The 21751-nt window shown below is 40.6% G+C and overlaps 2 protein-coding genes across 3 annotated transcripts in view; one reads left to right on the top strand and one right to left on the bottom strand.

Moving 5' to 3' along the window:
* The window catches only part of dact2 (dishevelled-binding antagonist of beta-catenin 2), a 38734-nt gene that overhangs the window by 3865 nt on the left and 13118 nt on the right, over positions 1-21751 (bottom strand). Inside the window, exons 5-6 of one of the 2 annotated variants that reach the window (XM_054798884.1) lie at positions 20307-20368; positions 373-3072 (exon numbers count right to left, since the gene is read on the bottom strand). In XM_054798884.1, coding sequence (XP_054654859.1) covers positions 373-645 — 273 coding nt within the window. In that variant the 5' untranslated portion in view covers positions 646-3072; positions 20307-20368. The remainder of the gene's footprint in view (positions 1-372; positions 3073-20306; positions 20369-21751) is intronic. The other variant, XM_054798883.1, reaches the window with a different exon arrangement.
* adam8a (ADAM metallopeptidase domain 8a) lies at positions 2635-21150 on the top strand. Its single transcript, XM_054798882.1, has 25 exons — positions 2635-2728; positions 2811-2911; positions 3013-3086; positions 3166-3244; positions 4336-4412; positions 8095-8326; positions 9528-9605; positions 9720-9788; positions 10241-10410; positions 10490-10571; positions 12696-12838; positions 12920-13097; positions 13194-13283; positions 13399-13594; positions 13677-13758; positions 13843-14020; positions 14100-14186; positions 14271-14355; positions 16442-16550; positions 16628-16826; positions 17893-17931; positions 18028-18084; positions 18758-18808; positions 18906-18986; positions 19242-21150. The coding sequence occupies exons 1-25, from the start codon at positions 2683-2685 to the stop codon at positions 19284-19286; spliced, it is 2628 nt and encodes an 875-aa protein (XP_054654857.1). The 5' UTR covers positions 2635-2682; the 3' UTR covers positions 19287-21150.

Genomic DNA, 21751 nt, shown 5'->3' with positions numbered 1-21751 from the left:
CGTCACGCTACTCTTCACAGCGCCAGTTGTCGGCAGCACTCAAGACAACACATAAAAAACACCATCCTTTATTTTATTATTTCCTGGCATTGTGGCATTAGTGGTTAATGATTGTGACTGGCCCCCTGCAGTCTACACACGCACACCACACACACAATACTTGGTTACAGCATTGAACCTGATTTATGACTCTAATCCTACTTCCTACCCCCATTTGAGGGTTTGAAAGTGTGTCTGCTAATAATTGAAGACATGAGCATCAGCTGACCGCTTCATGATTCACAAGCAAGGTAAGAATAAATTAAACACATTAGAAAATGTGAGCGCATGTTCTCTTTCTTTGTTGACTTCTGTATTTAAACTACTTCCTACCAGCTGTTGCTTCAGCGCTGTGAGGGTCGCCTCCAACCGCTGCTCCTCGGCCCCCATCATCCTGGTTTCCTCCGGGCCAGGGTGTACGCAAGTGAACGGCTCCTCCCGGTCCACCTTCAGAGCCCAGCTCACCATGTCACTCTGCCGCTCCCGAAGCAGATGCAGCTCTTGCAGCCCGGCCAGGGCAGCCTGCAGCCTCTCCCCGACCCTGCTGCGGTCCATGCCCACTGCAGCGCTCATCATTCCCACGCAGGAGCCCTTGGTGCTCAGCATCGTGGAGGACAGACACCGTGCATATCCACAAACGTCATGCAATGATGTGAAAAGTCCTCGTTCGACCTCGCAGTTAACGACAATGTCTTGCTGTTGCTGTCGTTGACCTGCTTGGGTTTTAAACTACCTGATGGAACTACTTTGGAACATAGAGAGGCAATTTAAGCTCCTCCCACAGACCAAATGGCCCCGCTTCCTATTGGCTGGCCGCTGGGCCCCATTCAACATCTGCTTCTAATCTTTCCCACATTCAAACTGCCAGTACATCAACATCATCTGCATATCATTGAAATGTAAAAACAAAAACAAAAATGATCCTTTTTATTACGGTGCGGAAAGTACACCCTTGGACGTGCATCTAACTAGTGTATCTATCTAGCTAGCTATATGTAGTCACCATAGGTAAACTGCACCCTCTTGTGGTCATGCATGTTACTGCAGTAGGGTGGGGGGTCGTGTATGGTTAAAGAAATGTGCGTGTATACCGTAAATATACTGGGTCTCACTTTCATATCACTTTTCTGCTGGTCTGAGATGTCACTTGGATGTAAATGAAATAAATGTTTGCCAAGAGTGTTTTCATTTATATCTGTTTTTAAAGTAGTAGCTCCAGTAGTGCTTCATCTTGCAAAAGGTACAAAATCTAGTTTTAAAATACATGCAGGCTCGTGAGATTACTTTCTACACTATACAGTGTGTCTGTCTATTTTTTTTTGGCCTGTTCTAATTTATTTTAAAATAAATGAAGTTCATTTATTTCAGTAGTTCAATTCAAAAAGTGAAATTCATTCATTCTATAGATACACTACACACAGAATAGCCAAAAAGGTTGATATCGTGAACTACTGGTTCTCGCTTTAATCGGCAAATGAACTGAGCGGAGCCTCCAGGGGACATGGAGAAAAAAAAAATTAAAAAAAAGATTGCCCCGCTTGCACTCCTTGATTATACTATCCAACTATAAGCGAGATCGATTTTCAGCCGAGGGAATAAGCTAGATATGCTCACTTTTTGAGCCGAGCGTCAGGAATAAATGCAATATGATATATTAAGTAGGCCAACGTTAGCAGATGTCTATGTCACAGCAGTCCTTGTTGGGTACTCAGCCTGTTGATCTTTTTATATTACAATATTTGCTGGAGGAATAAGCACTCTGAGGCGTCAATCAACTGCCATAAAACACTTAATTTTAACAAAAACGAAAAAGTCACAAAGAAAAGCCGCCATAAAAAAACGTCAACACTCCCATCTAGTGGTCATCACGAGCTACAGCATGTCTCGGGCACACATCAGTCGATTTAGCACTAATTTGTCACAAATAATGAATATAATTTAGTTTGCCGTTGCTTGTGTCTCGGAATGATGACATCAATTCACTGGCAGGCTGTTAAATTGGAACATTGGCGCCATCCTTCGACTGAAATCAAGCTAGGAGTAGCATGAGCTCACGGGAATTGTTTTTCTTTACGTCATGTTGCGACAGCATATTATGAAATTTGAGGTGCATGTAATCTGTATTGCACTGCATGTAGTGTGTGTCAATAGACAGATAAGTAATAATCAAATGTGTTGCAATAGACGACCTTTCATGGTTCGTGCTTATGAAATTAGGCGAGGCGGCCAGCAGATGGCAGCAAATGACAACATGCTCCGTAAAACTATGTGCAATGAATTGACTGCTATCATTTATTGTAATTGCTCGTCAATGTATCAGAATACATCTGTATTCATGTGTTATCTAATATATTTTTATCCTCTATAGAACATTTATATCTATAACTTTGAATTACGACATTTTAGTTTTAGAACAAAGTAGAGAAGTTTTTCCGGAAATAATTTCTACATCCGAATTTCGGCACACTAAGAGACGTTCAAAATACATGTCTAAATGGCTCCGGGTCTTTTTATGTACTCTTGTGATTTGTACACGTCAGAAGGTCAGTTTCAGGAAATTACAACACGGGGGGCGGGGAGATTCAAGTCTTGGGTATTTTCTCAGATTGTCAAGCTCACAATGACTGAGTCCATCCAAGCAACATGACCCAATTTGGATATTTGATATGGATTTTCTTCTCCTTGTGGGGTATTTCTATTACTTTTTCTTTCTAGCTTTCTTTTTTCGTTCTTTCTTGTATTTCTCATTGGACCACTGATGGTATTTGCAGGAAGTGTGTGGACTCTACCTCATGTGATGATGTATGAAACAGTGACACCTCAGAAGCTGAACAATTCATTTCACATCATCAGTGATGCTGCCCCCCATCAGGTAACCTACATACGCACTGTACACCTCTGCTTAGTCTTGAAACATCTACTTATGTTAGTAGTATTGTTGTTATAGTACTTTGTGTGTGTGTGTTGTGTTAGATATACCCTGATGTATTGCAGTACTCTCTGAGGATTGCAGGACAAAACTGCACATTGCACCTGGAGAGAAACAAGTAAGAAAGGTTTAGTCCACCTGAGCACGGATTTTTATTATTTGCTAATACGGCCGTATCTTGCATTTAATCATTTCAGGGAGCTTATTGGAAAAACCTTCTTGGTGACACATTATTCCCAGCAAGGCGTCCAGATAACAACAAAACCTGCTCTTGAGGTATGTGCGTGTGGTTTTAGGACATCTGTGTTGTTAGTGAGTAATATAATAATAATAATTCACACTTCAGGAAGACCCTGGTAATGACATTTTAATGCAGTGGTGGGAAACCTACGGCTCTTGAGCTGTACAGTATCTCACTAAAATGACTACACCCCTTGCACTTCATCAATTTAGCATTTTTTTCCATATTATTACATGAAACTTGGACATGCACAACTGGGCAATCATATTTAACCCACAAATTATCATAACGCATAATGTATGACTTGTCATCTGAAATACAATACATCTGAAACGGCAGACTCACGGTGGCATAAAAGAAATATCACTATAATCGTCACATGGCAACTTAACATGCATCAGGTAGATAACACATACACGGTGTGACTACTATTATTAAGAGGATAATACACAACATAATAAAAAATTATAAACACCAACTATGTTAACTCTAAACATGTACTTTTGGCAACCATCTACAAAAAGGTGCTGCAAGGCATGCTGGGAAGCTGGAAGCACTCCTCACTTGTTTTGTAAGAAGTTTGTAAAGTTATATGTTTAGAGTTAATATAGTTGTTGTTTATTATTCCTTATAGTAGTAGTGTTTTGCACTATGTGTGTTTACCTTTTTGTTACGTGTTGTGCTGCCATGTTTGTAGTTCTCGTGATAATAATGGCATCGACTCTTATGGGATAATGTTCCGCAAAATGTACTCTGATCTGTTCCCATAAAGTTGTAAGCATAGAAATGTACATGTCTTGGTAAAGGGTCCTACTTCCAATGCACCGGTAGTGTTTTCAACACAGGAGATTGCAGCATGTTCTGTATTAATCAAGTGCAGGACGTCCTGTGGCATCAGTAGTTTTGTCACATTTGTTCTACATGGTTTGTTCATGGGCTGTGCCCTTTGCTTTATCAGTGACCAATTTCCTTCCTCTAATGCTGACATCTCATACAGGAAGTTGATTACTAATACGGTGTGTGTTCCAGATGCATCATTCCATCTGACTATGACTCCTAATGAGCTTGACCTCAGACTATACTATGATTATTTGTGTTAAAATCGCTCTTTTCCTGACATGTTCAGAATCACTGCTACTACCATGGACACATTGTGGGAGTGGAAGACTCTTCGGCCAGCGTGGAACTGTGCTCAGGAATAAAGTCAGTATACAGCACTAGTCTTTTTTTTTTTCCCGCCGTCCTGTAAAAATGATCCCACAATGGTTATTGTTTCCTTAGTATGGCACAGCCAAATTGGCTTAGACCCATGATGGCTTGAGACTGACCACTGTGATTCATGTCCAGCGTGCAAAAATAGTGACTCTTCTGCAGCCGTTTCCTCCATTAGGATTAATTAGATCACATGGCTCAGATCCAGACGTCCCTGTCTGGAGCTGGTCTCGCTATAACGACATTATTCATTGAGTCGAACCGTCGCCATCATAAAATCTTTACAACTGTAACTGTACAGGCCATGTTTTACGTAAGTAACATTAAACACGATTAGCTGCCATACATGTATGAGGAGACGTTAACCACTGCATACACCTAATATAAAGCAAAACGAGTCATTCTTTGGAGATGATGGAGCAGAGGCATCACTAGGTTTTAAGGACAAGGGAGGCTTAGTCCCCAGGAGATGCACAGGATGTGAGCAAACCTAGACTGAGGCTGACAAATTATTTTTATTATTATTATTTCAGTCTGTTTTTTTACAGGGTTAACACAAAAAAAAAGAAGAAAATCCACATTATGGTGCCGAATTTTGCAAAGAATTCTTACTTAGGGACTGTTTGCAATTTGCTCCAATAATAAGTACATTTTTAATAAGATAATAAATAAATAAATAAATACACAGAATACAAATATAAGAAGAACACTGCTGGCTACCGCATTACAAATTTAACGGAATAAAAATTGTTGTTCGGCCGCAATAAGGTGATTGGCGGTCGTGGCTGTCACTCGTGTCTCGTACGTACAGTATGTATCCACTTGTATATGTTCGTCACACATGCGCATACACAAAAGCAGGCCAAGAGCGTCAATTAGCAGTCATTCTATTGTTACGATAGGATATGCAGTCGTCCCTCGCCACTTTGCACTTCGAATTTCGCAACTTCACTCTACCGCATTTTTTTCCAAAATATGTCGATTAATAAATCATTCGTGGTTGAATACAGCCTATTAGTAGTCTAAAAATATGCATATTTAGCAAATTTCTAATGTTTTTTTGCCTAAATTAACTATTTTCAAGCATAAAAATGGCGAAATGAACTTAAATACAAATATAAGCCATTCAGAAGATGCATTCAAAGATGCTGGGATGATATGTAGTATTGTACACTGGTCACTAGGTGTCAGTAATGTTACTGTGATGTTCAGTGAGATACACAAGCACCAGACTTGATCACTGGAACAACAGGCTTTTATTGCAGGGTTGTCTTATGGCACAACAGGCACAATAATCCCTAAAACGGACAACTGTGGCGGCTGTAACCCAGGCCACGCTGAAACACAACTCTGAACCCTTGACGTCACTTTTTATTGTCTTATTTATTGTCATAAATGGCTTATTTTATCAAATTATGTCTACTATATTGGGTAATATAAGTGTAAAGGTGACAATAACAGTGTTATTTGTTGACTAGAGGTCTCTAATAATGTCAAAAACCGAATTTAGAAGGTTGTAAACAGGTTGTCTGTGCTCTAACTACAAAAATATTCCATTTATATATTTTGAATCCTACTTTGTGGAAATGTACTTGTCACGGTCGGGTGTGGAACCAATTAACCGTGATGAACAAGGTTTCCTGTACATTCACTGATAGCTCATGTTGGTAGCCAGATCTTTGCTATTTTGCAAATCACTATTATCAGCTGACAACAAACATAACTAATGCGCGTGTGTGTGTGTGAGTGTGTGTGTTACATGGGCTGAAGTACTCGCAGCAGGAAGAGGGCGGGATATAATGCTTGAAGCACATTTGAAGGTCAGCGGCCTCTAGGCAGCCGTGTAACGGTTCCAAACAGCCCCTTTAAGAGCCCACATGTATCATACGCAAAACTGTATGGAAAAAAAGAACACTTCCTTGTCACAGTCAGCCAAGTGCCAAGTACACCATTTTTAAATAACATGGCTATGATATCGAGTTACTTGGTGGGTGGAAGTATCAAAGAATGCCATCTGTTTTTAAGGGTGGCAAATGGTCTGTCACTCTGTTGTGACTCAGATGCTGAAGCGCGTCTTTTTCGACTGACATGACAGCAGAAATGGTGAAGGCTTTTTTGACCCCCTTATGTGGCATCAGCTTGACGTGCACCTCCAAAATATTCAACGGCGACACGGACCACAGAGCTGTGATTGCAATACGTAAACTTGAGCAGTAATACGCGTTTCAGAGCAACATGTACAACAAAAGTGACTGATGTTCCACATCGATTAGTTCCAGCTCCAACGAGGATTTGGATGTTGCGTTGCCATTGTTTATTACTAAACTGGAAGCTAAAAACTTTTTTTCAAAGAGTGTTGTTTTTGTGGAGAATTGCGAGTCACGTGTCAGCCCCTGCCAAAGAGCTATATATCACGCAAGATGCAGTCAGACCGTGCGTGCGTAGTGACGAGGCTGAAGCATAATTCAGGCTTAGTGGACCTTTCACATGAGCTGCTGCATACAAGCTGCTTGAATGGTTGCCTTCAGAGAGTGGCGAGTGGAGCATGTCTGAATCAAGGAGGTTTTGGACAGACAATTATCTTTGGGTGACTATCCCGCCTCGTTTTTTTGCGCAAGAAACTTTCTGGCCACCAGAACTTCCTCAAGCAATGGATTGGATGACAACCCACTGAAGGGGCTCCGTATACCTTACACTATGGTTGGTTCCAGAGCCCGACCATGATAAGTGAATTTCCGCAAAGTAGGATTTCTCATTTATAAATGGAATATTTTCGTGGTTAGATCATAGAAAACCTGTTTACGATCTTCTAAATACGGTTTCTAACATTATTAGAGCTTTCTACACATGAAATAACACCCTTCAAGTCACCCTTACGCTCATTTTACCCGATATAGTAGACATAATAACAGAATATAAGCCATTTGAGACATAAATAAGACGTGTGCTAGTGTGTGTTGCTGTGTGAGTGAAGGGCGGACAAGAAGAGACATTGGGGGGTTCAGAGTTGACTTTTAGCTAGGCATTGGTTACGGCTGCAACAGTAGCCCGTGTTAGAGATTTTTACAAGGGATAATTGTGCGATAATTCATTTACAGTAATTGTACTGGTTTAATTGGTTTATTTTATTTTGAACATGCAACACAAGTTCATTTGGAATGCATCACATAGTAGAATTCACAGTTTTACACGTCCAAAAAGGAGTAGGAGGAAGCAAAGCTTCTTCTTGGTCACATTGATTTGAGCAGTCAGACGCTTACCCACAGTATGTCACAGTAAGTTTCATGGTTGGTTTATGGTTATCATCACACTTTTCCTCTTTGCCACAGTGGTACTGTGGTGGCATCACAATAAAGTTAAAGAAAAATCACAACATACTTGTTGAGTTAGTCCTTTTAGATTCTCACTGAGCTACTGTAAGTCTCATGAGATTTTCGCTTGGTTTGACCTTTGAGGTATGTTTTTTTTTCAGAATATGTGAGTTGAACTTCAAATTGTACACTTTTGAGGCATTGGACTTTAGAGTTTATGCTGTCTTTTGTTTTTTTTTGTAGTAAAAATAGGTAATATTTGATCATCCCAGCAAGCTCAATAAGCAAAACAAACTAAAGGAAATCAATTTTACATTACATTTCCCTCCACCCTCTCTTTAAGTTGCTTTTTTTTCCTGTAGGGGGTTTGTGCGCCTGCAGGACCAAACGTACCTGATAGAACCCCTCGCCAGCACTGCAAGTGAACAGCAGGCTGACAGTGGGGCTGCTAAAGTTTACAGCGACAAGGGTCTTCATGCTGTGTACAACTACAAACACCTGAGAAGGAAGAGGAGCTCCTGTTCCCATGGAAACATAACCATGTACTATGATCACGGAGCCCGTCCGTCTGGACTGTTCCAGCTCAGCAATCTGGTAAAGACACACTGCATGGACACATACACATTCTGCATGTAAGCACGCCACAAAAAGGTTTAAAAAAAAATCTCTATAAGAAAACAGCAAAATCTCACTTCTTCTATTTACTGTTATGAATTGACATTAAGGAGAGGCATAATAACAAATTCAAATTTGTGTCAAGCTACTAGTATGTTAAATTATTAAAACATACACTACCAGCAGCTCTTCAAATATGTGTAAAAAAATTTTGCTACAAGACTACAGTTGTGAAAATGTGTTCCCCATTGACAGACGACACCCTTAGCTAATATATTTTTATGCTTATCTTTTACCTTGGTTAGCGTACGCCCCAATTAGCATGTTTTTTGATTAAAGTCGAAAATTTATGGCAAAATTTTGCCTCGGTTGGCATACATTTTCCGGCTAGCGTATATTATGGCGCGCATGTTGTCATGTTATTAATACACTGCATCCAACTGTGTTCTTAATTTAATTTTTTCACAAATCGTCCTTGGTAGCAGCATGCTAATATATGAAAACAGGAACCGGTGGCTCCGTCGCCCGTCTATGATGTCATCAGTGGTTGACTGTGTAGTCCTTTGCTAGCAAACACAGTTACGTCCCACATTGTGTCTTTGACAATAATCATGTCCTCAATAAAGGTAAAAGCAACCTTATATGTTCATTTATATCTTTCATTCATCATTTATGTGCATTTAGAATTGTTTTACGCATGTAAAACTATAAATGCAAAGCTACAAAAACGTGTTTTGAGACTTGTGGCCTAACTGTGTTTGCTAGCAAAGAACTACACAGTCAACCGCTGATCACATCATAGACGGGCGATGGAGCCACCCATTACTAGTTTCATATATTAGCAAGCTGCTACCAAGGACGTTCTGTGATGAAAGTAAATTAAGAACACAGTTGGACGCAAACAAAATGCACCAAAAACACAAATTAGAAGAGCTGTTGGTCGTGTATATGTTTAATGTGTTAAATGTTTATTTATCCATTTCATTCATAATTTATATGTATTTATATGCATTTTGAATTATTTTTTTGCATGTAAAAGTATAAAAACTTGTTTTGTGTTAATATGATTTCTTATGGGAAAAATTGATTAGGTTTTTGAGTCGGACCTTCTGCTTCACCTATGGATTAATGATGCTGCTGTATATGTTTATGTATCTTCTAAATTGTCTGTGTCCCTCAGAGAAGCAGAGCCCAAACCAAAGACAATGGAAGAAAACCAAGAACAGTAGAGCTCGCTGTTGTGGTCGACTACAAGGAGGTTGGATTCTCCTTCTTAATGTCTGCACTTGAAGCTAATCATAAATCAATTTGCAATGCACATTCCCTTCAAAAAGAAACTGATACCGATATACTGTAAATGCTTCCTTTCCAGTACAAGAAGTTTGGCAGTAAAAAAGTTGTGGAGGCCAGAGTGCTTGAAATAGCAAACCACGTTGACAGGGTACGTGTCAGAAATAGTTCTTACTACTATAAAGTAGGTTCATTCTCAAATTTATATGACTAGATTTATTTCCTGTGGTAACTTTGGGTCTGAATACCAGAAATTCAGGAAAAAAAAGTGTGCCGATACGATGTGTTCTTCACAAGTGATTAAAAGGAGAAGTTCTCTCACTTTAAGTGTGAATCTTAACACATTAGCGGGGGATTTTAACACATATCACACGTTCCTGTTTGCATATTTTCTCAGAATTGGGCCAATGCCAATGAATCATCAGACACTAGACTCAGACAGTGGTGGACTGTGGCAGTATCATAGCTGCAGTACTGTATGCCCTTGCTTCGGTGGTTTCTAGCGTCACGTCTGACTCCTTTTTGAACTGTTCTTCACAAAAGCCATCCATGTTATTTCCTTTCCATTTCAATGTCAAATTGTATTCCGCCGTTGTGTTGCAGCTCTATCGACCTGTAGGCATTCGTGTGATGTTGGTGAGTCTGGATATCTGGTCATACAAAGATCAAATAGAGGTCAGCAGCAACCCTGAGCAAACCCTCAGCCGCTTTCTCGAGTGGCGCCAGCGGAGCCTCCTGCCGAGGACTAAACATGACAACGCACAATTCATCACGTAAGACGCAGACGTGTTTTTTGGCTCGCACCGAGAGAGGTTAACTACTGTGTTAACATTTGTCTTTTTCTTCATTCAGAGGGGTGGATTTTGAAGGCACCACTGTTGGGCTGGCCAACACAAATGCAATGTGTACCTCTACCTCAGGAGCGGTCAACGAGGTAGGTGCATTCTTTTGTTTCCTACAATCCATACATCCATCCAAGCTGTCATCATCATAAAACCTTCATTATGTGTGAGGAATGTTTTAGGTAACATTTTGACAATTTTAACTATCATGCAAGTGTACAAAGAAGTTAACCGCTGTAAAACACCCTACCTTACTGACTTTCATAGCAAGTGCACTAGTAATTAAAACAAGTAAGTAAGTAAAACATTAAAGAAAAATAACAGTAGTAACTTAAGTAAGGAATGACAATGGCATAATGAGGTGGGGCTCCACGTCACAGACGCGCATCATTCGTCTCACTTTTTCACATTCTTCACTGTCACACAAGTGCAAGAAATGTAAAAGTAAAACAACCTGCAATGAGGACTGCTTTGGGTCATTTTGTACAAGTGCTAAAAACTTACAAAAAGCCAAATAAGAAGCAAAATGTGCAGATTTAATCCATTTATGTTATGTATTCGGGCGAGAGGCGGGGTACACCCTGGAACGGTCGCCAGCCAATCAAAGGGCATCTATAGACAAACAACCATTCACACCTATGGACAATTTAGAGGCTCCAATTAACCTGACGTGCATATTTTTGGAATGTGGGAGGAAAGAAAGAAAGCCCACATGCAAACTCCACACAGATGTCCCAAGGGAGATACGAACATACTGTAAATACATGTACATCAAAAACATCAACTGATTGGGATGGGATTGCTATGGAAATGATGAAAAGGGTTATTAAAGAGACTGTCGAACCATTAACTTACGTCAGCAAATTATCATTTCAAACAGGTACATTTTCAAACAAAATGAAAATAGCAAAAGTAGAGAAAATGGAGACAAACACCGATTTACAAACTATAGACCAGTTTCCTTACACAATTTTCCAAAATCATTGAAATTATTCAATAAGTTAGACACATTTATAAATAAAAATACACTACTGGCGGACAGTCAATATGGATACAGAGCTAACATTTCAACTTCAACGGCATGAATTGCAATAACTGAGGAAATTACCAATGCAATAGACCGCAGTGCTCAGCCGGACTATTCATGGAAGCAATTAATCCTAAATAACAAGTTAGAGCATCAGAGGTTTGGTCTTGAACTGGGTAAAAAGCTACCTTACTAATACAAATCAATATGTGAAGCTAGGAGAATATACATCTGCATGTCCATAAATATCTTGTGGAGTACCCCATGGATCAATATTGGGACCACATTTTTTTTTACTTTATGTATAAACAATATCTGTGAAGTCACAAAAGACTTTAAAGTTAGTGTTATTCACAGGTGATACAACTGCTTTTTGTTTTGGAGGTAATGCACAAGAGCTAATAGAAACCATCATAGCAGAAATGAACACATTTAAAAAAAAAGAGTTTGGCAAAAACAAAAAATTGTGGACGCCGCCTCTCACCCGAAGTCAGCTGGGGTAGGCTGCAGCATACCCCCGCGACCCTAGTGAGGATAAGCGGCATAGAAAATGGATGGATGGATGGACCTAACCCTAATCCACAGCACCGGGTATAGAGAGCCAACAAAACCTTTATTCATGAAGTCACAAATATTGAAATGTAACTGATCTGCTTCATTTTCAAACAGCTAATATTATGCACCAAGCAAACAATAATCTGCTCCCCAACAATGTAAAACAATTCTTCCCAACAAAACAGGAGAGGTATGACCTCAGGGACACATTCGACTGAAAACACTCGTACGTGTGCATAGCACAGAAAACCTTCAGGATATCGGTATGTGGAATTAAACTATGCAACGGAATGAGCAAAGACCTCAAACAATTTATGAACATGATTCAGTTTCAGAAACAGGACAAGTGTTTGGTGTTCACAAAGTACAAAGAATACTGAACCACCTTGTCTGAAATCATTACCCGCAATGTGTGGGTGTTTGATTTAAGTATTTTAGACAAAAACATGCTGAAACTAATCCAATACAGGCCAAAATATACGTATATGTGAGAATTTTCCACAAGTGACAAAAAAAAAAACAAGCTGCATGCCGCAAATGGGCCCCGAGCCTCAATTTGGACACAGAGTGGTCACTGTATTTGTCACTGTATTTGTGTTTTTCTGTACTCAGTATCCCTCCATTGTGCACACAGGATCATAACAATAATGCAATAGGAGTGTCTTCCACTATTGCCCACGAGATGGGTCACAACCTGGGCTTGTCTCATGATACTGAAAACTGCATCTGTGGGTCTTTGACATCAAAAAAAGGCTGCATCATGGCTGAGAGTGTTGGGTAAGCTCGTTGTGTTGACTTAGGTTGAATGAACTACTGTATTGTCAAACTTAAAGGAAACCTTGTTGAATGTTCCCCTAGTGTTGTGTATCCAGAGTTGTTTAGCAGTTGCAGCCGGCAGCAGCTCACCAGGTTCTTGACGGAGGTCAACCCAGCTTGTCTGCTAGATACCCCCTCTACTGGTCGTATTTATGGGGGGCCGGTGTGTGGCAATGCCTTCCTGGAGCCTGGAGAGGAGTGTGACTGCGGCACAGTGGAGGTACTGCATGCTGCGCTCACATAAACATTTCAATGAATGAAGAACCCCACCAAGGAAGGCTGGATTGTAATGTTGTGTCCCTGTCACGTCTCCAAGGAATGCATAAATCCCTGCTGCAATGCTACTAACTGCAAACTTAACGCTGGAGCCCAGTGTGCTGAGGGTGAATGCTGCCACAACTGTCAAGTATGTAATCGTCACTCTTCATGTGACGCTCATTGTGCAACCGTGTCTCTTGACAATGTTCAGGCTCACTGGTTCTATGTGATTAAGCGCATTTCTGGGCCATCACCATTTGCAGCTGAAAGCGTCAGGCAGCGTCTGCCGGCCAAGGACAGGAAACTGCGACTTGGCAGAATACTGCAGTGGACTGTCCGCCTCCTGTCCTCCTGACGCCTACGCCCAGAACGGCCTGCCGTGCAACCGTGGGAAAGGATACTGCTACAGTGGAAAGTGTCCGTCACGACAGCAACACTGCAAGAGGTTATGGGGACCAGGTAGAAGAGAAATCGAATTATTACACCCTGCCTATGTTTTCGTAACATCAGGACATCTCAGTCACTTGTTTCCTTTCTCTAGATGCTGAAGTGGCTGCAGATGCTTGTTTCTTCCAACATGGAGGCTGCAGAAAGACCTTTTTTAGCCAAAGATGTTTGGGAAAGTATGAAAATTTACACTGCATTATGGTTGCACTAATTATTATCGCGTTCTTGGACTTTTATCACTTTGTGTTGTTTGGTTGCAGAGATCAAGCATGCGGGGCACTTTTCTGCACTGGAGGATGGGAGTTCCCAGTGACATCGAGGAAGTCGTTCTACAAAGTAGGAAATGAGGAATGCAATGAGGCAACAATGAATCCTGAAGACAACTACCCTGCAGATTTGGGCATGGTGCCAACTGGAACCAAGTGTGGCAACAACATGGTAAAACCCAAATGATTCTTTTGACATATAGCTTACATAAAACCCAATCAAACGCAACTCAACTTGACATGTGTCTCAGGTATGCTACAATCAAAAGTGTCAGGACATCAGACACATTAAAGCATATGGAACCAATGACTGTTCAGCCAAATGCAACAATCACGGGGTGAGAAATCCCCGACACACACACACTATATAAAGATTTGAAGCATTTTCAAACACGCAAATTTACTGAACTTGACTCGAGCAGGTTTGCAACCATGAGAGCAAGTGTCACTGTGATCCTGGCTGGGCTCCACCTTTCTGTGATGTGCTGGAGTCGGACCTGCCAGAAGGTATTCTTTACATTTAAATGATGTATTTTAGGGGTGTACGATAATGAGGTCGATATGAGGGATTTATGAGGTCATACTGATAAATCCGATGACATTAAAAAATAGCTCTGATAACAGATATTTTTTTTTAAAAAAAAGCTCCAATGAAGCGAAATTACCTATACTGTGCAGGTGAGAAAATGAAATGATACTCCGGTTCTCCAGACTTGCGTAGCGGCACACCTGCTGCTCAGAGTATCCGAATAATAGTGCACTTTGCTGGGCCACAGCAGGTGGCTCCCTCCGCTCTAGACTCTGGTTCTCCCTGATAGAGGTGATGTGGTAGTAGCAAATCAACACGAACAGCTGGTCAAATCCAAATTTCTTCGAGTCCTTCTTACCTCCAGATGTGCACAAACTAAAATGTGAGTGTGAATGGTTGTTTGTCTATATGTGCCCTGCCATTCGTGATCAGTCCAGGGTGTACCAGTCAGCTGGGTTAGGCTCCAGCATACCTACGACCCTAGTGAGGATAAGCTGCATAGAAGATGCATGGATGGATGTATGCATGGTACCATATGGGTCTTGAGAAGCAGAAACTTATCAGTATCAGTTTAAAAAAAAAAAAGATATTGTGCAACTCTAATGTATTTACCTGCTTGTGTTATTTTTATTAGCATTAGCATCTAAATTTCCTTGTTTAACCATTGGGAAAATTAGCTTTAAATATATTTATAAATGCTCGGAACTCCTGTTTCCATGTCAGGCAGTGTTGTATTGAGCAGAGATCTGCATAGAAAGTAGCTCAACATCCCATGTCATGTACTTTTTTAATCAGCAAACTAGTTGAGTCAACAGTGTCTCTGCTGGTTGCAGGAAAGAAGCAAACTCCATTTTGCCTCATTTGCTTGAAAGGAAAACTGCACATTTTTGGGAATTTTTCCCATCATCCACAATCCTTGCGTGAGACATGAACACATATGTCTTTCTCTTTTCTGTGCACTCTAAAGATATAAAAACAGATAAAAAGATGGAGGTAAGACTGCACGTAATGGGATATACTTATGCTGCCTATAAAGCTTTCTGAACAAAACTCCAAAAAGCTCCAACAACGCACCATTTACATACAACGTGACGTGCATATTACCATTATTGTTAACATTGTTACCACTGTATTGACACTTTGCTACATCGGCTAGCGACTAGCGTCACCACGAACTCACCCGCAGCGTGTCAGCGGCTGGCTTACAATGCCTCAAGCCCCTACCAAAATGCAACGCTACTTATTGGAGCTGCTGCTACTGCTGCTGTGTTTTTATTTTTGAGTTTGGAAAAGTTAATGAAATAAATGCGCCCAGGAAGGAAGTTCCGGTAGTGCTTAAAAGGTGGTGTGTAGGTGTGTCCCATTACGTGCAGTAATAAGCTGTCTCTTTTTATCTGTTTTTACATCTTTAGAACGCACAGAAAGACGTGTGTTCATGTCTCACATAAGGATAGTGGGTGATGGGCAAAATTCAAAAAGAAGTGCAGTTTTCCTTTAAGACAAGATGATCCCATACAATTGAGTACATTTTTTATAATCAATTTATTGATTGTTGTACCCAATCTGAAAAATCACAATATACACACATATGAAAACATTTTAAAGCGCATGCAGAGATAGTGCCGATCATTCATTAATCATGCTTGTATTAGAAAATGGGATGAAAAAAGGGTTTGCATTTTTATTAAGTGGATCTTATTTCAAAAGATAAAGGAATTGTGTGCAATGATGTTTAGCGAGATATGAAGATGAAAGATGAATGCTGGAGTCGAAAACGAACAATACAGGTCAAAAACAGTATGACTCCTCTCTTATAATCATGCATGAAGTTGAACTACCACACAAACATGTGCTTTACATGTGATTGTGTCCTGTTTTCTTCTCCAGCACTAACTTGGTGTAGTTTATAGACAACTGTGATCTGTTCTTGCTATCTAACAGAAGCATTCATATCAGTGATTTCATGGAATTCCCCGATTAGGCGGCGTAAATGCAGTAATGACATTTTCAGTCACATCCTCCAGAGAAGTGAATTAATACTGATAATGTGATGTGTGTTTACAGGAGGCGGACTGGTGCTTATTGTGTCGCTGGCCGTAGGCTTGCTCATACTCTTCGTCCTGCTCATTGGAGGCTTCATGTGCTGCAGCCGGACAAGACAACCCGCAAAGAGGTATGATATGTAGTTCCCTCAGCCTCAATGAACGAATGAATCCCTGTCTTAAGTTTAAGAACATGTTTCTGTGACAGATGCCTCCAGTCTACCTCAGGACAGACAAATCCATTGTTTCGCTCAGGCATTGCACGGGGCAGCCCTCATCTTCGTACCACAACTATCAGCCAGCCAACGTTCGTGGAATCTTCGGCAAGCCGAATCTGTAAACCTGTGTCGTGCGCCACGGTTAGATCATCGAGTGCGGTGTTCAAGCCCTGCAGAACAGCCCCTGAGGTTTGTTGTTGAGCAAAGAACTCAGGCAGGTTTTGTCTATTTCAGTATTCAAAAATGAACAGGAATAGACAATTGTTAACGGACAGTTGCCAACTGCACTGGTCGTTTTGTGGTACATGCTAATGCCTTTTGTGCAGTTCATGCATGTTCAAGTCCTGGCCATGCCTCAACACTCTCCAGTTGGATATACCAAGTGTAGGACCCAGCCAAAACCAAACTGTAGGTTGTCATTGACCAGGGGTGGAGAAGCTATAAACTATGGTTGTAAAAAAACTAAAAATAGCATTAAAAAAATAGCACGTTAACGTCGGTAACTAATTTATTTCATTAATTACGTTAAAATTGTTAGGGTCATTAAGGCATGCGCACCTTGTCAAGCCACCCCTCTCGGTTATGATGATCGACGGGGGAACAATAGCATCCCTACAGAGTCTGATGCTCTTCATTTGTTGTCTATGCCGCTTAATCCTCACTAGGGTTTCACTACTGTATGCCGGAGCCTATCCCAGCTGACCCTGGGTGAGAGGCGGGGTACACCCTGGACTGGTTGCCAGTCAATCAAATGTATCTCCTATTCAGTGACGTGTCAGGGGAGGCATGATGATTTTTTTTTTAAAGGAATATTGATAACATAAAACAAGTATTAATATGTGTCCATTGAACTGTATTCAAAAAGTATTGTTTGTATGAGTTCAATCCTTTTTCACATTTTCTTTTGTAAAAATTTCTGAGTTTGCACATTTATGTGTGAGCTAAAAGGTGCTTGTCTCAACATCTCAATATAAACACTTGAGATGTTCTAACTTCTTCATATGTTTATATACCGGCCTGTATATGACAAAATATCTAGTCACTTGCCATATGGCATGTGCATGCTGGTGAATATTTTCATATTTTAGAGATCTTGGACATGAGCCTCCAAGACTGTCTGTCTTGCGTCCCCCAGATGGCCACCTTGACCCCACTACTTTCCAGGCACTAAACCTAGTAGCCCCTTGAGTAGATCTCAAAATGTCAGTCAGAAAGAAAGAGTCATCATTCTCTTCTTTGTCTTCGTCTCCTACAGCCCCCCAGAACTGTACCTCAGCCATCAAAGATCCAACAGGTAACACTAACCAGCCCCAACACCCCCCAGAGAGTCATCCTTATCACCCTCAACGTTTGTGTTTCTACTTAAGTCACAAAATGTGTTTTTTTTTAGGGTTTAAAGCCACTCGTGCAACCACCAGCTGTGCCAAGCAAGCCAGTCTACTCTGAGGTAATAATGCAAACATGCTCTAAGTATACTAGTAGTAGATTTACGTAAACCACACAGAGGACGTGGCATTAATTGGAAGAATTAATTGGAATAATTAGAACAAGGCTGTTATTTCTGAAAATTGAAAACTTATTATATATGACAACTTTATTATTTATTTATTTTACTTCGATCATGAGTTGGAGTGCATGAGAAAGTGGAAAGGAAAATGTAGCTCTCTTTGACTGCCTGGTCATTTATTAACAAATATATTGCACAACACAGCAGCAACAGTACCAACGTTGTCATAGTAGAAAGGTGCAATCGCATTAGTTTCACACCTACAGCGGAGTCGTGGTGGTAGATACAAACTGCTGGATGCTGACCATTCATGATGCTTCGAATGCAGCTACTGGTGTCTTGTGGAGTTAATACAACTAAACCAGGAGTTTGTCTAGAGGCACAGCTGTTAATGCCAATGTTTTTGGTGGTTATTTGCTTTTGTAGGCCATGCGCCCGGCGACTATAGGAGCCTTTGTGATTATTTAATTGAATAGAGGCGCTAATTAGAACAGAAGGACGTTCCCTAAACCATTCCAGTATTTTGAATCGGGGGGACTAAGGCGTTTGGCAAAACCCTTGATAGACAAATAAGTGATGAGGAGTTGTTTGTGATTGCTTGTGTTTCTTCCAGGCTAGGCCACTACCTCCATCCAGACCTCTACCGCCTCTTGCGTCAAAAACAGTATGTCAACAACTAAAGCAATCATGCTGATGTTTAAACAGTTCCTGACTTTGTTGTTTTTGTTGTTGTCCTAATGTAATCATCTCATATCTCATAGGTCACAAAGCCTAAACCTCTGACACCTCCAGTGAAGCCAAAGCCCGCGGTTGTCCCGGCACCGCTGCCTCATACTCAGATGGTACGTGAGTCAGACCACAGCTTTTCTAAATCCTGCAAATTTTGTCTGCTGGCCTTCTTGGTATTGGTATTAGTGGAATGCACATTCATGATTTGGTTTCTTGTTACTCGGTGTTAGTGTGGCATCCAAATCACATGAATGAACAGAGAGAGAGAGATGGCACATACAGTAAATATCTAATGTGTGGAGGAAGCTAATTAAAGATACTCAAAGAAGCTTATGCAGTGTGCGTTTGCTGACTATTTATTTGTGTAGCTTGCAGGGAGAGCCGCCCTCATTCCGCACAACAGGCCCAGATGACTGAGGGGAACAACTCACAACAAATCCTCCGACATTGATGATCTTATCTCACCTACAAGGACTTAAAAAAGTCTTTCAGGAGACGTCAGGTCTGGGGTTCACGTGGGGACGAGATGCAGTGGAGGATCAGCAAGAAAGATACGCAAACAGGACTTTTTTTCTTCTCTGCACCTTGAGGATTACCGCCGTCTGCCTTCCTTCTTTTTTTTTAATGAAAACCTGAAAACTGTGATTGACACGTTGAACTCTTGTGTGCTACACATGACAAATGGCTATGCCGCCATGATGATGATGTGTTTTAAGGGAAACGTCTTTCCTCGACCCTGAGATATGTGAACACTTTGATGACTAAGATTGCGCTGCTGATGCTATAACTCTTTTGACTTATTACCATACACGCACATTGTTTTGGTACTGCCTTTCCGATAAGTCGTTTAGGGATTTTCAAATGTGGCACCAACGTGGGCACTTTAAAGACTTGTATGAATTTGTGTATGGTTATTTTTTCTCATATTAATACACGCTGTCAAGGGATTTTTTTTATATTGTACAATCTATGCAGCAGTCATCATCACATTGTCCCTTATAATAACATTAATAATACTGTCATTGTTTTCCTTACAATGACCATTCAAATATCAATCTGAGAATAATTTATATTCATAAAGACTCTGAGGATAATAAACTCTAGTGGACATGCATACACTCCTTCTATTATTTTTTAGTATTCCGAAAGTGTGTGACTTAATCATAAAAGAAAGCTTTATTCAACATCACTAGCCATTCAGTGTGTTCGTGGCCTTGTCTGTTAGTGGCCATTTTTGGCTATGAATATGCTCAAATTTTTTCTACTTTTACTGTTTTTAACTAGTTCTTGTATAGTACAAAATACCCTCGTGAACGAAAAAAACTTTTAACACAATGCACTTTGTGGAAAACAGCCTAAAAACAAACAAAAAAAAGAAGTGCTCATTGTTTTCAGTGCTATGGTTTTTCATGCATCATTAAGATCAAGCTTACCGTATGTCAACATTGTGCCATTCTTTGGCTGCATTGGAGTGCCGTAAGCCATCAAACATAATCTGGTGAAAGAATAACAAAAATATAATCAAATTTGTAAGTGTTATGTTTAGAAAGAATGAATTTTACCTAGATTGGAAGATTTAATACTGTAAATAGCAAGGAATTTAAAGTGCTCATGACACCAAAAAAAGTCTGAACAAAAACAAGAACAAAATGAAAGTACTCACTTAATAAAACATTTTTGTCATGCTGCTGTCATAGATAATAAACTATGAAATAGGACTGAAATGAAGTAGTGATTTTGACAAGGTTTTGACATGCCCACTGCTGAGTTTTCTGAACCGATGCCATCTTGGCTGTGACATCACTGCCAGAATACATTCTGGGAACCACATTCAAACACATGAACTCACAGCTAAGCCAAGAAAGTGACATATTCACAACAATAACACAGTAATAACATTCACTGATATTGTGTTGTGACAACTATGATATAGCACACACGCAAAAATGGCCACAAGTATAGCTGCTTATTTAGCCCTGGAATGAAACCCGACAGTGTTCCTAGAATAGATCTAGTGTAATCCACCTGTTTCACACTGCCTGCGTCATGGCTCGAACGCAGGACCTTCGTAATGGGAGACGAGAGCGTTGACCGTTGGGCCAAAAGCCTGGACTGTCAACCCAACGTTCAGCACACCTCTTAAGGCCGAGGGAGTGAGGTTTTATCAACGTACACTTGCGCAGCCACACCAGATGGCATCCGTTTCACTGGTACAGAAAATCTGGATTTACTTACTGAAAGTGACAGATTGACTGCAAGATAAGCTAGAAAGACGAGTGACAACAATCCATGTCCATGTCTTTATGTCACCGGCAATGAACGCATGCTAAGAAAGTGACATATTCACAACAATAATAATGTTCATTAATATTGTGTTGTGAGAAGTATGATATGTTTTACTTGCAGTGATAGCCCCAGCAGATAGCACAATAGCCATCTTGCTAGCATGTCAGTTAGGAATTAGCACTGCTTTAGCTGCCATGAGCACTTGGCTGGCTACTATGTAGCATATTGCTGGAGAAATGTAAATTCACTTACTGCCACCTTGGCATGCTGTGGCTTTTTGACTTTTTATTTCCATCTACGGGGTAGTATTGAAACATTTGTCTCACGAAAGTTTGCCGGTCATCTGGCGAGGAGAACGGTGTCTTTTGGAAATGTGAACAAGCATACTCCGCCTCCTCAAGCGTTCCAACAAAAGCCTTCAACACAACGAGCGGGCGTAATGTAGAAAAATATATAACAAACGACAGAAGTTCCCAGAGAACTGGAGAATAATTACAGGGAATGCATTGTAGTGAACGGGAACTTCTGGGTGAGGCTGTGCAGTTTTAAGTAGAGCATGACCCCATTAATTCAGTGTTTCTAAAATAGTGGG

This window comes from Dunckerocampus dactyliophorus, chromosome 14 (genome assembly GCF_027744805.1).
Source record: "Dunckerocampus dactyliophorus isolate RoL2022-P2 chromosome 14, RoL_Ddac_1.1, whole genome shotgun sequence".
Taxonomy (NCBI): Eukaryota; Metazoa; Chordata; class Actinopteri; order Syngnathiformes; family Syngnathidae; genus Dunckerocampus; species Dunckerocampus dactyliophorus.
Note: the sequence above shows the minus strand (reverse complement) of the source record. Positions and strands in the feature narration are given on the sequence as shown.